This window comes from Quercus robur, chromosome 6 (assembly GCF_932294415.1).
Source record: "Quercus robur chromosome 6, dhQueRobu3.1, whole genome shotgun sequence".
Taxonomy (NCBI): Eukaryota; Viridiplantae; Streptophyta; class Magnoliopsida; order Fagales; family Fagaceae; genus Quercus; species Quercus robur.
Window position 1 is genome coordinate 40782572 of NC_065539.1, and position 15959 is coordinate 40798530.

Sequence of the window (15959 nt, forward strand, 5' to 3'; positions counted from 1 at the left end):
CGTTGCAGAATCAAGAACTAGGATTGGGTTTAAGTGATTAGATATACTTATGATAGTATGAAACGGTGTTGGTGATAGAGTTTGTTTTGTGAGAATGTAAATGCAAGTGTAGAAATGCTTCAATTAACGTAAATATCTATGATTTTTTACTGGTGTAAAAATAAAGAGATTTGCTAGGAAAGCATATACTATTGGTTCTGAGTGTTGTTACCCAAAAAAGTCTCTGTTCTTTAATTTAGAGTTCTATTGGATAATAGTTGCAATTAAACTTTATCCTATATCCTCAATCCCTTTAGGATAATTGCAACTATTATTCTACATCCTCGATCCCTCTCGCTTTAATGAGATTGGATTAATTTCTGGGGAATGAGTTGTACTAAAAAAGTGGAAAAAAGGTCAATTATGAAGTTTGCTTTCTTGATGTGGCATTGATCCATTTTATTAGGACATTAGCCTCATTGAGGTGAACACTGTACAGAAGGAAGAAAGATTCGACAAGGTGTGTGAGGAGGGCAAAAGTTCTTTTGAGACTAATATGCATGCACTGTGGAATGGAGAGCTGAATCCACTTGGGTTCAACGACAAAAGTAGTTGTCACTCGGATTTTGCAGATTTGGGAAATGATAAACTTCTAGGCAATTTTGCAGACAACAAATTTTTTTCATGACAGTTAGGAGAATTGATGGAGGTAAAGGGAAAGAACCAAAATCGTTGACGGCTAGTGTTGTGAAATATGTGCAGGAATTTAGGCAAGCCACCGTAGTGCCACTAGGACGCAGACAGAAGTCAATAAGCGGTTGCTTGGGCACCTCCCTTACCGGATGTACAAGGGTGAACTATGACAATGCCACAATGGAGGAACTTGAAAAGGCTGATAGTTAACGGATAAAGGGGGAAGGATGGTAGTCTTATTAAGCAGAAGAGTTGATCACATTTGACTTGAAGCTGCTGCGGCCAAGAAAACCACCCAGTTTGCAATCAACATGATTATGGAGGGTGACTCAGTTAGCAAGAGTTCTTATGTCAAACGGGTTATATGATTCCAAGATTGGACAGAGTAGGAAAGACAACCGGGGTGTTCTGAAAATGGAGTGCATCCTATGTCGACAGAAAGTGAAATTGAGGCAATTCATAGACTAGCCCGAATGCTCAATTTGTTGAAAACGTGGATAGAGGAAAATTCTGAGTGAATATAATGACACAGGTTATTCTAGACGTAAGCCATAAACATGATTAAATAATAGAAAAGCTTGATCTCATTTGCATTTTTTTTTTAAAAAAAAACAAAACGAAATGCAAGTCAGTCTTGATAGTATTTTCACAACTAATTCAGCTAGGGTCAGAAAATGTATTCACCTCTGTTCACGTCTTCATTCCTCCAGATCACATGCCAATAAACCCAAAAGAGAAAAGAACATAGTTTTCAGATAAATAACAAGAATTGCCATAAAAAGGGAATGACCAAGAAAAAAAAAACATTATGGCTTTCCCAAAATCAAAGCAACTTTCTGATACATATTAGTACAATGAGCACCAAGAATTCCATACTAACACAACACCATCACTTCCCAATTTACCAGGTATCCCCTAGGGGACTCATTTTGACTTCAACTACAGTTACTTTGGAAATAAATACTCAAAAACCTAGCTTCAAGTAAGAATGGTCGACCTAATCATTATAGAGAATGGTGAGGACAGATTCTTAACCTATCTATGAAAGAAGATAAGAAACAATTGGTGATTAAACAATTAAGCTTTATGTTTTGCATAAACATCTCACAAACTGGTTAAATTGATTATAGCAACACCACATCAGCAGCAAATCCGTCCAATTTATGCCTGCAACAAAAGAAGAGAAGTAATCATATATTCAAGTAAGAAAAAATATATATGTAAACTAAAATTTTAAACCATGGATCCTGTTATATTCCTGATCCAAGGCTCAATATAGAAATAACTGGAAAAGTAAGATTAACAACAAACTGGTTTCATGTAAATAAGCAAATCTAGAACAATTACACAGTTTGGATTTAGGCTAGCCCATGGCATTTGTGTGTACATGTAGACACTGACTATTGAAGAAATTTCATAATGAGACAAATAATACATGCCATCCCCTGCTATAAAGACAAAGCAGGTCATATGCAAGATTTAGACTTGACCACATCAAGAGAATAAACCCCCTACGGAACCTGCAACAAGGACACAGACAGAACAGAGAATTGTATATTTAATGATAAACAAAAAACTTGAGCACCAGGGACACTTTCTAGAACACTGATTACAAACACCATATATCATCACCCATGCTCATCCATTGATTTATGACAAAGCATAATTCAAAGAAGCCTTACCCCAGCTATATGAACTTGGCTACACAAATAATATCACTACACATTAGCCCATTAAATTTCCCTTACAATGCAAAAGCCTCACTTTTTTTCTAGGTGGAATTGCACTATTACACAACTTATTTTTATACAAAATCACCAATGAAAATAAGCTATACCAAACACACACTGTATCTAGAAACCTGTAAGCTAATCATGAGAACCCACTTAAAGTTTTTTTTGCACATAGCCAAAACATCCTAGCCAGTTTACTATCCTTGTCAACTAGTACTCCAGCCTCAAAAGGAGAAACTTGATGAAAATTCCCCCGGTGGGGTTGGGGGGACTCTGACCAGTGTGCTTAAGTGTAAAAATCTTGATGCCACCAGTGGCATTTAATATGAATGAATTGTGGCATATTCATAGACAACCCCTGTATGAGATGGAAAAACTTAAATACTATATGATAAGTGAATTTCAAATCAGTCATGTAAAGTTCAATGAACTTGATGGAGGTGGAGGAGATCAAATATGTCCTGATACGGCAAAATAGGTGTAGTAACTCATTCTGGTTTTCATATATGAGGGCTGTCTGGCTAAAGCTAGAAAAGTTAAGAAATAAAAAGACAAGAGAGGACAGCAAAAATTTTGGTAGCCTTTGACCAAGCATCTTAAATTTAAAGAATAGCAAAGTTACATACAGAAACCATCTTAGATAGTTCAGAGTTAAGTGAAAACATGTATGAAGGTTAGCCTAGGTTAGAAGTAGTCAATAGAAATTTCAAAGAATAGAAAAGTTTTATACTACCCTATTTGATGATATTAACAGAAACCATCTATGAGAGTTAAGAGGTAAAAATAATAACGTACGAAGGTTAGGCTAGGTTAGTTGTCTATCATAAGGCAAATGTCAGTAGTGCAATACCAACAATGGATGTATATAGCAAGGACATATTACAATTATATAGTCACAAGTAAAACACCTGCTGCTTTTTCTTCTTTGGCCTTCTCTTTCTTCGGGGTTTATGAGCATCAGAGTTGGAACTTAGGTTGCTACTGTGACCTGTCTTTGAGTTTGAGAAGCTCCTTGATTTATAGGAAGAACCACTTCGGCTATTTGATGTGTTGCTGGATGTTGACATTTCAGCCCGCTGTATCGATTTATTTTTGCTTGATGAAGGCCCGAATCTTGATTGAAAGCGACCTGAAGTTGATACGCTATTGGTGGATGGCCGGGGTGGAGGCATTAAAGCTCTGGCAGAAATCTGTCTCTATATAAAAATATTGAAGTGAAGAAAAGAAAAGAGTACATCAAAAGAGTTAATTTCTTCCTTCTAACAGTGCAACATTCAAATTAGAGTTAGACAACAAACCTGATTCCTTTCATCACTGGACATGCCAGATGCTGCTTTGCCTGAAGCACTAGAAGCCTGTTCCCTGCAAAAATCAATGACAAAAGTTTTAAAGGCACCATTAATGCAAAAACATTTTATTACAGGTATTACGATATAAAAGAGAAGTAGAAATGCAATATCATAAGGATAATAATTACAGCAGCTAATGTACCAGCGAAGAGATTGAATGGAAGACTTCAACTAAATCAGCATTGAGACCAGCTTTACAGCCAATTAACATTATCAATCATCTTGCTCTCAAAATTAGAAAAGAAGTTCTAAAGACTAGAATTTCCACTCAAAGATAATGATAAATACCTTGTACTCTTGTCAGTCCATTCATCATCTGCATCTGCTTCATCACTTGAACTACCACTAAGGAAGAAATCATCTTCACTTAGATCCAAAAGCCCATCATCCTCACTCCCTGTCTCTGTTGAGAGAAGTTTAAGTATGGCATCATTCTTGTGAGCATAACAAGACCCAAGGAGTACTTATGACCAAATCAAAGCTGAGCTAGAGCAAATAATCAAAAGGTAAAAATCACAACATCAATCTTACACAGAGCTGGACATCATCACTGGCCACCAAGGTTGTACACATACTTGAGTTTAATGATTACAAGTTTGATGGCTATGCTTGTCTATACAAAATCCAGCCCAATTATTGACATTTAATTAGATCTCAATCATTTTGGGAATTTATAATTTTTTAGAAGTTCCTAAAGAATTCTCCATGTTATTTTATCATATCTACTTTTTAATATACAATTAACTTTGCAAGCCAGATCATGAAGCTTCAAATATCTGTCAGGAGCAAACATAGAAGCCTTTTAAAATATTTTGTTATCTGAACATTTACAAAAGAGATCAAGTTGAACCATCAAGTAAGTTTCATTTAGCATGTGTACAAATATCAAACCTGCAAAAAATCATTGTAATGTTACATATTTACATTTTGTTTTAATGCTCCACAGAGAATGACCCAAATACTATGGCTGCTCAAAAAACTGAGTAACAAAACCCATCTGACTCATTTCAGATGATTTAGGATGCTGCAACAGTTAGCATTGGATTCTGTGCTGTGAAATCTAATCAGTTTCAGTCAAATATCGGGTGTAGAGGAGTTTTATTTCTAAATACAACCAACCTAACATGTCTCGAAAGATCTAGGCCTCGCTGTCCACTACCACCACCATGTGAGGCCAGATCATGGTCATGGGAAGCCAGACCTAGGCCTCACCGTGCCTCTCTCACCTGACAGAACTGACCAATTCCGACTGACAACTTGGAATGGAATCACATTTGTACAGCCAATCATTTTCAGAGCATCATCAATTGATATTTTTGAAACCCAATCTGATCGGGTCAGAAGGCGGGTTGGTGCTAGACCCAACATGTGAACACAAGCAGAACCAAGCAAGATATGCATGTTCCACAAAACATATTCACAAACAAAATATCTAGAACAGTCTTTGCAACAATATCCGACAATTTGAATTTATATCAATGCTTGACAAACCAGCTAGGCCCAGTAATTATGCAAAATAAGTCAATCTCCAAACAAGATGTGGCAAAGTGCTAATGGAACTAGAGCAAAGTAAATACCTTCCAAATCCTTCCCACTAGCTGCAGCAGCTACTAAGTTGGCTTTGATTTGCTTGCGCAATTTATTTCTCGAATCAACTATGTCTGAGCCATCACCTCCAGTAAATAAAGACACATATTTCTCAGTCTTGGGGAAAAACTGCAATTCAATTAAACATGATCTTTTAGTCCCCAACAGCTTATCTTTAATGGTAAGCATGTTATTCACAAAAAACAGGCCACAAGTCTGTGATCAAAGCAAAGCTGACTTTATAGCTCTTTCCATATAGGACAGAAATTCAAACAAACAGTTTAGCATTGTCGAAAAGTACACAGTGAATCGCCACAGTATATGTTCGAAATATTGCTTTGGTAAGGTTAAAAGGCATGAAAAAGCTCATAAATTCTCATGGCAGCAAACATTATCTAGTTAAGCTCAAAATATATCTACAAATGCCATATTGCCAAATTCTTGAAGCAACAGATCAGCATTCAATATTTATCTCACCCTAACATATTCAAGATCTTCTTTCAATTTAGAAAGTTGTTCAGCAATCTCTGCATCTTGTGCCTGACCAGATGAAGAACGTTGGGATTTCTCTAGACGTCTAATTCTTCTTTCTACCTTTCTTCTCTCTGAAAAGGGCACATATTCACTTGCATGAGTTAAGTAAAATGTTCATTCTCAATGCAATTAAGTTTCACACAATGCAAGAAAGTCAACCATGAACAAACTTCAAGGAAACATACCAAAAAATTTTATCTTCCTATCTCGCAAGAATATTTGGCGTTCAATAGCAAGACGAGAATGGATCTCCTGCTGTTTCTTGAGTCCTTCTAGCTTCTTCTCTTGAGCCTCCCGAACATCAGGTGGTAAATCCTTGAAAAAGTGAAATATTAGTTAGGATGCACTAAACTTCTTTTATTGGCAAGTTATACACGTACCCAGTGGGTTTTGAACCCATGAACTCACCCTCCACCCACTCCTATGGGAGGAGTAAATCCCATTTGAGCCAAAACTCATTGGCACTAGGGTGCACACAACAACTTTGTGAAAAATGACACACATTAATTCACCAAATGGGGAAAAATAACACCAGCACTCGTTACATGGAATCAACTCTACGGAGGCAAATCTCAACTATACTAATAGAAGGTATACTAAAAGTAAGGGAATGAAGCATTAATCTTTAAATTGCAACTAGCTCAGCTAGCAATTTTCCATTTCATATTGTCAGCAATGCAACCTAGAAAACCAATTTTTTGTTGTTGATAATTCAATAGATGGGGGTGGGGGGATTTGAATTCAAAACACCAGGAGGTGCCAGTTGAGCTACAAGACCCTTGGCAGCCTGAAAACCACTATAAAAATCAAAAGCAAACAATAATTCCAGCATTTGAGATTCCACATACAACCCATGTGGTAATTTGACCCAAACAACCTAATTGTTTAGGCCACATACGATAAAAATGCCAATATTCAATAAGAACTCTCCTTCCATTTTCCAACCTTTCTGATTTTTGTTTTACTCAGCAACCAAACAGCGACTTAACTCTACTGAAACAAACATGGGCACACAAAACCCTAACCCTAATAACGAAAAGAAAGTTCAGTTGATAAACAAATTCAGACGCCATAATAAAACAAAACAAAACAAAAAGTACCTTCCTGAGCATGCGCTCGATGGATCGAATCTGGTTCTTGAGCGTGACGGGCTTGGCCTTAGGCTTGGCCTTGGCCTTCTTCTCTACGCCCAAGCTCTTCGATCGGCGAGCGGCGGGCTTGACCCTGCGCTTGCCATAGCCACCGTGGGCCATGGTGGTTGTTCGCTAAAATCGCTTAGATAAGCCGCGATTCTATTTGTGTTCGCTTCGCCCTAATGTAATGATAAAAATATATAAGCGATTTCTCTCTTTATTGGTATATATATATGTATAATTCCGACATTGGTGGGTTTTTGTGAGTTTTAATGAATTAATGACAGTGATGGCTCACTCACTTTCTCGGCGTTTGTGACATTTTTTCTTTCTTGCTTTTCTAACCATGCGAATGATTTCTTTGTTTGTTTACTAGGTTTTGCTCAAAACTTTGTTACTAGTAGTAGTTACTACTGCCATTTGCCCTCAATTGACATTGTGTGGCTTTTGTTTTGCCATATCGGCTAAAAGGCACTTCAAAATTCACCTTATTTGCCACGTGGCCGAGACATCTGGATTAAGATTAAAAAAAAAAAAACCTAGTACCACAATCAAGAATAATTTTAGTAACACATAAAATGCCACAATTATCCTACGTGTCAAATTGTAATTAATTTATGTGAAAGTAACAAGCAACCTGCTTGTTACTTTCACATGAACTAATTACTGTGGCGACCCAGCCCAAAATGCTTGATGAACTATGAAGTCGGGCCCCCAATTTATTTGTTTAAGGTGGATGAAGAATTTACTACAATGGTAAGACCATTTAAGGCCAACCTAATAGCCCAAGTAATGGAGTTTGAGGCCCAACTAGAATGTTATCTCCCTCTATGTGTTTCCCACGAAGTCTCAGGGTGCGTATTGAGCTCCCTCCCCTTTAGCAATGTCTCTCTTGATTCTTTTAGTGTATCAATTTCTCTCTCTAGATTTTCCAATCCTCATTTTCACTCCTTCGACCCCTAGTGGGGTTGTCATGATGATAGGAGAGGCTTTTTATGTTGGTAGGGCCCTTCTAGAATATATTCCTAACTAGATAGAGCCCACTTCTTGTGTCAGATATGACTATCTATAAACTTGCACCCGCTACCAAACAGTGCACGACAAGCAATTTCCCCTAAGGCACTATCGTTACCGATCAGTTCGATCCTCAACCTGCCGTTGATTTCTGGATTAATATAGCCCATGATCTGTTGTTGGGCCCGGGCCCATAGTTCTCGGGCATACAGGGGCTAATGGGTTGGGCCCACACCTAATGCCCGTACAATTACCTTCTTCTTCTTTTTTTCTTTTTCTTTTTCTTTTTTTTTTCCTGCTTATAGTTTGCCACGTAAACAATTGTGGCATTTTATGTAGTTTTAGAATTTTTGCACAAACTATTGCACAACTTCTTGTGGCAACAAGTTGTGGAATAGTTTGTGGTCCTAAACCATTCATTCAATAAAGAGTCATGTTAATGGGTTTCCTTAGGGTAATTGTTAAGAGACAATTTTAGGAAAATTTTGACACCACTTTTATAGGAATATAAAAAGCCATAAAAAATATTAATTTTTTTTTTTTTTTTTTATAAAAAGTTTCTAAAAGTATTTCATAAACCAATGTTGTGGGGCCCAATAATTTATGGGCTAGGCCCACTTGCTCATGGAGAGTCCAAAGGCCCAAACCGAAGAAGGCTATGGCCCAAGCTCAATAATGTAAAGCACAAAATGGCCCGAAGATGCAGCCGAGGACAGTTCAGTCCTCGGTAGACCCAAAGTTCCATTGAGAAGAGGGGTAAAAAAGGTATAGGAACAAACTTGAAAGAAAATCTAAAATATCTCGGGAAAGTTGCCCTTACTACCCTTCCCAGATAAGACCCTGCACCTAACAGAACTGGATTCTTCGGCTTTTTCAACCACCCCCAACGATTCTGGGATTAGACTAACGGGACAAATATCAGTCTTGGAAAGGTTGACCCTACACGTGGACGAAGGACAGCGAACGTAGGCTAGTATAAAAGAAAAGGTAAGTAATCTGGAGTAAGGGGGAGGGAACGGCCAAAAAAGTAGAGCCTCCCATCCCACCTCTAGGAGAAAGACTCCAGGGGTGAAAACACCTGAATGATGTATGCGCACCACAAAAAAACCCACCGTCGGGTAACCGGGGGAAGAACTTGATGCTCCTCGGACTAAGTCCGAGGAGTCCAACCCTTCAGGCTACATCGTTGTATGGCCCGGACGTTCAGGCCGAACCACCTTCTACATGAGCCCCCTCCCTAAAATCAGGTCCGGACCATCGCCCCGTGATCAAAGGCAAGCCTTTTAAGCCCACTCTCTACAACTTATATTGTGAGAGATCTTTTTTGTACGAGCCCAACGTCATTCTTGGGCCGTTAAATAATTGTGTCCCTACAAATGGCTTAAGGCATCCGTTAACTTTTCCCTTCAATAAATCAGAACAATGTACCCTTCAAACTCCTCATATTTTTTTTATTAGATGTGAATTTTGAAAATCTAACTGTTAAATTGCATATTTATTATGTTCATAACATGCATGTCAAATTTCGTTCAAATTGGATATTATTTACTATTCAATCAATAAACTTATTCTTTTATATAAAATTATATACTATAAAATCTTGAAATTTAAATATTTGATTAACAATACTAACTTGTGTGACCCACCACCTTCACTTAACCATTCATAATTAATCAAACGAGTTAACAAGTTGTAAGATTGACTGTAAGAATAGTTGTACCCCCATAGTATTGTTGATATATACTATCCTATTGGCAATAGGAAATTTGTTTTTTACTTTTTGTTGCAGTTTTTTTTTTTTTAATTAACAAAATTAACTTAAAAAAAGAAGAAGCAAACTTTAATATTTTTTCATACATATAAAAGCTATTATATTGCTTGTCTAATATTTAGCAAATAAATTATCAGAAACTTTGGAATACCAAACGTACACATAGTTGTTGTATATAAATCTCATAGTTTTAGATAGCTTTATTTACTTATTTTTTTTAAGAAGCTTATTTAGTTCAAAAACCATGAAATATTATAATATGAAGTTATGAACAAAAATATGTTTAAGGCAAAATTTTGGTGGGGGCAAAGGGGGAAGAAAGACCGATTTTTTGACTAAAATGGGATAAAGTTGTGCATGCCCATATCTGGGATATAACCAATAGGGCTGGTGTGGAGGATAGGGAATGGAAAGAGTGTCCATATGTATGGTGATAAATGGGTGCCTACCTTGAACGTACCATGCTAAAGTCCTCTCCTTGAGATGGGGTCTGGGACTCTGGATGCCCAGGCAAGAGTAGCAAAGCTACTTGACTAAAACACAAATTAGTAGAATCTTTCACTTATACGAGAAGTGTTCAACGAAAAGGAAGCAGAGAGGATATCCAGAATTTTAATAGAAAATCCAAGCATACCAAATCGTCAAGTAAGTTTGGACCCATAGCAAGGCAAGAGCTTTCTCTGTTCATTCTACCTAGCTTAATTTTGAGCATCGTCCAACCCAACCTATGCGGAATGCTCGAATTTTGTAGACACAGAGAGTGCATGTATAGAGGGCAATATGGCAGTCCGAGGTGCCGAAATAGTTAAACGGTGCTTCTATATATGGAGATTCTGCAATTAAATATATTTATATCCCGTGCAATGTGAGATATGTGGAGGGGAGGTTGAATCCATATCCCATGCAATGGGGAGTGTCAGGGAGATGGCTTTTAAAAGCTGTGATTTTATACATTTGATGGAGGACGTTACGTAATGGTGATACAAATTAGAAAGAGCCCAAATCAAGCATTGTTATATAGATCTATTAGTGGTTTGTACCTTCATTGTCTTATATTAATAAATTCATATATTTTCCTTGATGCAAGTATTTATTTTGTCATTTTATGAATGCTCTTAATAAAAATGGTGTTTACTTTCAATATGTATGTGTGTGTGTGGGGTGTTTAGTGTTGACTTGAGTTTGAGTAGTTAAAAAAGATGGCCTGCACAAATTAATTTCGTGTATTTTTCTTTCAGTACTATTTGTAAATATTTTGTTTGACAAATTAGCAACAAATTGTTATGCCTATATCATATGATGTTTTTAGATGTCTAAGTGATTGTTTTAAGCGTTTATGAATATTTTGGTTTTCATCTTCCTCATTTCATTAGTGTTTTCTCTAGGATTTTTAAGAAAATAAATTCAGTTTTGTGTTAAAAAAAAATGTTTATTTACACTATTTGCTTTTTTCAAAAAAAAAAAAAAATCCTCTACATTTTTCCCCTTCTAATACTTTTACCCATTTAAAAAAGTATACATACTCTAGATAGGTGCATATATTAATGTTGAAAGATAAGAATTTTTCACTATTACCCCAAAATTCATGGAATAACCATGTCCTCCCTCGGTACTATACAATCTCCCGAGGTGGGTAAGCCGAATGAACAAAAAATGTCAATCGCATTAACTTGAAATAGATAGAGAAGATAAAAATAGAAAATAGTAGATTAGATTAAGAGTTTATAAGGAGACCAAAAATCAAGGAAATGTCTCTAACTCTAAAACTTTATGATCTCGTGAACTTCGTATTAATGTAGTTAGTCTGTGGAGGTTCTTATTGAGCTACCTCCTTGCAAGTGTCCTCTTCTTACAGCAGCTTGAGATAGCCCTATATATATGGCATATTTCAAGCTCACCACTTAGTCTCGGCCCTCTCGGGTTATAATTTATTAGGGTTTCAAATTATTAAGAGTTGGATAAGAGTTGGATAATTAGATAAGGATATGAATATATGATACATTGTTAGCTTAGTTTTTGAATAAATCTTACCTACTTAACTCCAACCCCTACCCCTCTTCCCCCTCATTTTATTAAGATATGATAGGATTTGAACTTATGACACTTAGAGTGCGTTTGGGAAGCGCGTTTTGCGCTTCCCAAACGCGTTTGCGTTTCTGCCTTCTTCTTTTTTTTTTTGCCGAAAAGTTTGACTTTTCAACATATTTTCAGTCATATGTGGGTCCCGTGTACTGTTCACGGACCCACAAATTTCACTTTTTAACAATTTTTTCATTAAAAATAGGTCCCACAATACTATTTACACATTTAAAAATTATTTTGCTACAGTGTTTTTCAGTTTTCAATTTTCAGTTTTCAGTTTTCAGCTGTATCCAAACGGACCCTTATTCTATGTTGATTACTAATAAGTTAGCTGGATTCTACACGAAGTCTAAGCATTTGAACAAAGTTGATAAAGCTAAAAACAGTAATTTATCAATCATAAGACTCAAAAAAGATTTATTTCTTATCAATGCAAAGGGCACATAATTTAAACACTGAAATAAACAATAAAAAAAAAAAAAAAAAAAGCACACCAAAGTTTTATTTTAATCAAGCTGTAGGCATAGAATGTAAATGAGATCTGGCAATGCGACCTTTTGCTCCTTTTGGATAGAACCCACCGGGTTTATGCTCATTACCTCCACCATACACAATCCTTAATACCTCTTCTGGGGACCTTTCAAATGCAATGGAGTTTCTATTTCCAGCAAGTACGTTCCCTATGATCTTTCCCTCAGCACCTTCAACTAGGGGAACCACAAGGCCTTCGTCTTTAAAACCTGCATGCCCAAGCTTATTCCTTAATTCTGAAAAGCGATCTGTAAACTCTGCCACAGTTATTCCATATGGTGGCACCTTCACTGTTGCACGTTCGTATAATAAGGCTCGAATAATTGCATCTTGGCCTGATTCCACGGCTAAAAGGCCTGCAACAAGCTGAACATATCCACATCCACATTTTGTTAAAATAATGGTTTAATGATGTGAACTTGACTTCTATCTCTACTCTACCAGGCAATCTACCTCTCATCTCAAAAAATGGTTGGGTTTAACTTAAACCTAGCATAACTTTTATCAATGTTATACCACTCAATATATAAATCAAATGTAAATTTTGACAAATCCACCATTGAATAACTTGAATTATATTGTCTTCTTATAACTTATACGCATGAAAAATATAAAGATGACTAGAGATTAATAATTATGTCATCTATAAAATGTTTAAAATTTCAATTTTTTACTTTAAAATTGGTAGAAAAAAGAAGTTTGTGGATTAAAAAGTAAATTACATTGATTGATACAAACTTTGGCATGCATGTTAAAAATATGGAGAACATATAATCCAACAATAGGATTTTTAAAATATTAATCCAATAAAAAAACTATTAAGTGAATTATACTCTGTATAACTTGATTGTGGACCTTTAAAAAATTACAAATTTACTTGTTAAGCTTTATCATTTTGTAGCGGAAAAATGATAGTTTATTCTATAAAAACAATGGTAGTGTGTGTGAATATATTTACATGCATATAGAAGCAATATATTGTTATTACTGTCTATTTCATAGAACATTACTAGGGATCGATAATCAAGTTTAACTCTTGGTTACCCTTTTGGAAGCAGGGGCTTGTAGTTTTGAATTTGCTCCAACATAGCCAGTGAGTCCAACATAAGGAATAAGGTAAGATGCAAGGAGAAAGTTTAGTCCACTAGCATAAGGATCAAAAGGTGGGGCCAATGGTCGCCCAAATGCACGATCAACCACTTTTGCAAATGATGCTGCACTTAAATCCAATAATGGTCTTGGAAATCCTTTAACTGTTTTTTGAATGGCCCTGCATCAAAAACTTAGTAATTAGTACCATTATTTATAATTTTATAGCTATGATAGTATTTAAAATCTATAGTATCTACGTTATGATGATTGGTCTTTATCATCATGTCAAGGCATCAACGTGGAATTCAAATCCAAATCACTTATTCAAGGGCAAAAATCTTTGTCAATTAAACTAACTGAAACCCGTTAGCCATTAAACACACACAAAAAAGAGTGAAAGAAATTAAATAATGATTTCAAGAGAGAAACCTCAAGTGTCCAACTTCTTGGAAAGCAAATTGCTTGATAATATCCTGGGTAAAAGGGTCCAGCTTTGCCCTTTTAGCACCAATAGGTGATGGACCTCCCTTGGTTAAATTTGGAGCAAATTTATCTAAGCCATAACCCAAAGAGCCATGCAAAAAGAATTCAGCTTCCAAGAACTCTAAGTTCAGAGGAAATTCCAAAAGATCCACGTCTGATTTTGAGATTGATGAATAATCGTAGTCTATGATTAGTTCAAAAGAATAAAATTTGGGAAGGAAGAGGAGGGAGACTAGTAAAGTGGTGATGGTGGCTGTGCTAGTAGCAGTTAGTGCCATAGTTTGTTTTGTTGGCTATTTTTGCTAGCTAGTAGTAGATATGTGAGATTCATGCTACTGTTTATATTTATATATAATATTTGGCTGATACATATGTGTTACAATAACAATAATTCTAAGACCACAACATATTTCATACATTTTATCACAACTCTCCTATGTGGCTAACTGTGATTGATGGAGAAAAAGTGATAGGTCTATGTGAAAGTGATACATAATCTGCCACATAAGATAGTTGTAGGAAAGGATATGTTAAGAGTTGTGGTCCTAGAATAAATTGTGGTTGATACACGAGGAATATTAGGAGGGTAGGTTTGTATGATTCAAAAGTATATTGTGGTGGTTATTGAATGGGGGGATGATTTGAAAATGTAAAATCAATAATGCTTTTTTTAAGTTGTGAATTTATGATGTATTGATGCTAATGTGGACTTTGTCAGAACCAACTCTAAAAGCTAAACTGGTCATTGCATCATTTAGAAAATACATAATTTTATAGAGCACGTGTATGTCATGGATTCAAATTATATTAGTAGCAATTTGTTAAAGAAAGAGAAAAAGATAGATTCAAATCCTATTTAAAAGCATATTGTTAAAGAAAGAGAAAAAGATGAAGATGGTAGACCAGAATTTGATTATAGAAACTTTCAGGGCCCCCATTTATGACTTGGCTCACACTAATTGATGGAACAAGTAGGTTTTTCCGTGCAATAGCTCTAATAACAACCAATTCTACCATTTTCTTTTGTGATTGCTGAGCTGATTGATTATGATTAGTATTCAAGAAACGTGATGTTAATACTGGTCCGAGTGAAAGTGATATTGTACTAATTACAATTTGTCAACTCAACAAATAATAAAAATAAATATTGTAAAATTTATTATGTATGTACCATTGTTGGGGTTCCAATAGGATTTGACTTACATCCATGTACATTGAATATGTTCGTTGTGTGAAACATGAATGTCTCTTAGGAGATTTATGCACACACTCTTCATAAATCCGTGAAATGGTCTCTTTCTAACGAATTTGTTAGCAAAATTGTGTTAAATGACAAAAAAATTCGGGATTTTAGAAGGTGGTTTGAGTTTAAAAATAAAAATAAATAAGAAGCTTGCATATGCTAGAGATATTTAAAAGTTCTGGTCATATCCAAAAGTGTTGATACTATGTTGTTGGAGTGTCATCTGATGATTCTATTACCCTCATTGCTACCAATTAAAAAACAATTGCACTAATATTTTACTTTATCACAAAGCCATCCATAAATATGACTTCTGCTGATAGAGAAGGAATGTCTAGCTCATTAATTTAATGGACAATCTCTTCAATGCTCGATTGTGTCTGTACGCAGTTTTGAAATTTTGCGCAAAAGCCTCTTCAATCTCCTTAAGGGGTGTTTGGTCGTTGTGATGTGCCCTCAATGTGATGCATATTACGATGATGTGACATTAAAATTTTTAATTTATTTTATTTTTTCTAACATTACAATAATTTAAAATTACAAAATATATCACATATTTTAATTTTATTACCTTCCTAAACAATGTAATGTATTCTTGTGTTGAAATTACATTAATGTAAGATTACAATAACGCAATATTACAGTGTAATGTAACATCACGGCGAACCAAACACCCCCTCAGTGTCATCAATGCACATATCATCTTCCTTCTTGAGATGCACAATCAAATTGCTA

The 15959-nt window shown here is 35.7% G+C and overlaps 2 protein-coding genes across 3 annotated transcripts; both read right to left on the bottom strand.

Annotated features, from left to right (window-relative positions):
* Positions 1-1458: 1458 nt before the first annotated feature.
* On the bottom strand, positions 1459-7377 carry LOC126688755 (rRNA-processing protein EFG1). 2 transcript variants are annotated; one of them, XM_050383568.1, is made up of 8 exons: positions 6976-7377; positions 6061-6190; positions 5819-5946; positions 5332-5470; positions 4043-4157; positions 3704-3767; positions 3314-3595; positions 1459-1839 (listed from the first exon to the last, which is right to left on the bottom strand). In XM_050383568.1, the coding sequence occupies exons 1-8, from the start codon at positions 7126-7128 to the stop codon at positions 1834-1836; spliced, it is 1017 nt and encodes a 338-aa protein (XP_050239525.1). In that variant the 5' UTR covers positions 7129-7377; the 3' UTR covers positions 1459-1833. The 2 variants fall into 2 exon arrangements, with proteins under 2 accessions (XP_050239525.1, XP_050239523.1); XM_050383566.1 differs by having other exon boundaries at positions 3314-3601.
* A 4998-nt stretch (positions 7378-12375) lies between these two features.
* LOC126689722 (desiccation-related protein PCC13-62-like) lies at positions 12376-14259 on the bottom strand. The gene is made up of 3 exons (XM_050384913.1): positions 13928-14259; positions 13451-13676; positions 12376-12772 (listed from the first exon to the last, which is right to left on the bottom strand). Exons 1-3 carry the CDS (start codon positions 14257-14259, stop codon positions 12386-12388), a joined length of 945 nt encoding a protein of 314 aa, XP_050240870.1. The 3' UTR covers positions 12376-12385.
* Between the last annotated feature and the right edge of the window lie 1700 nt (positions 14260-15959).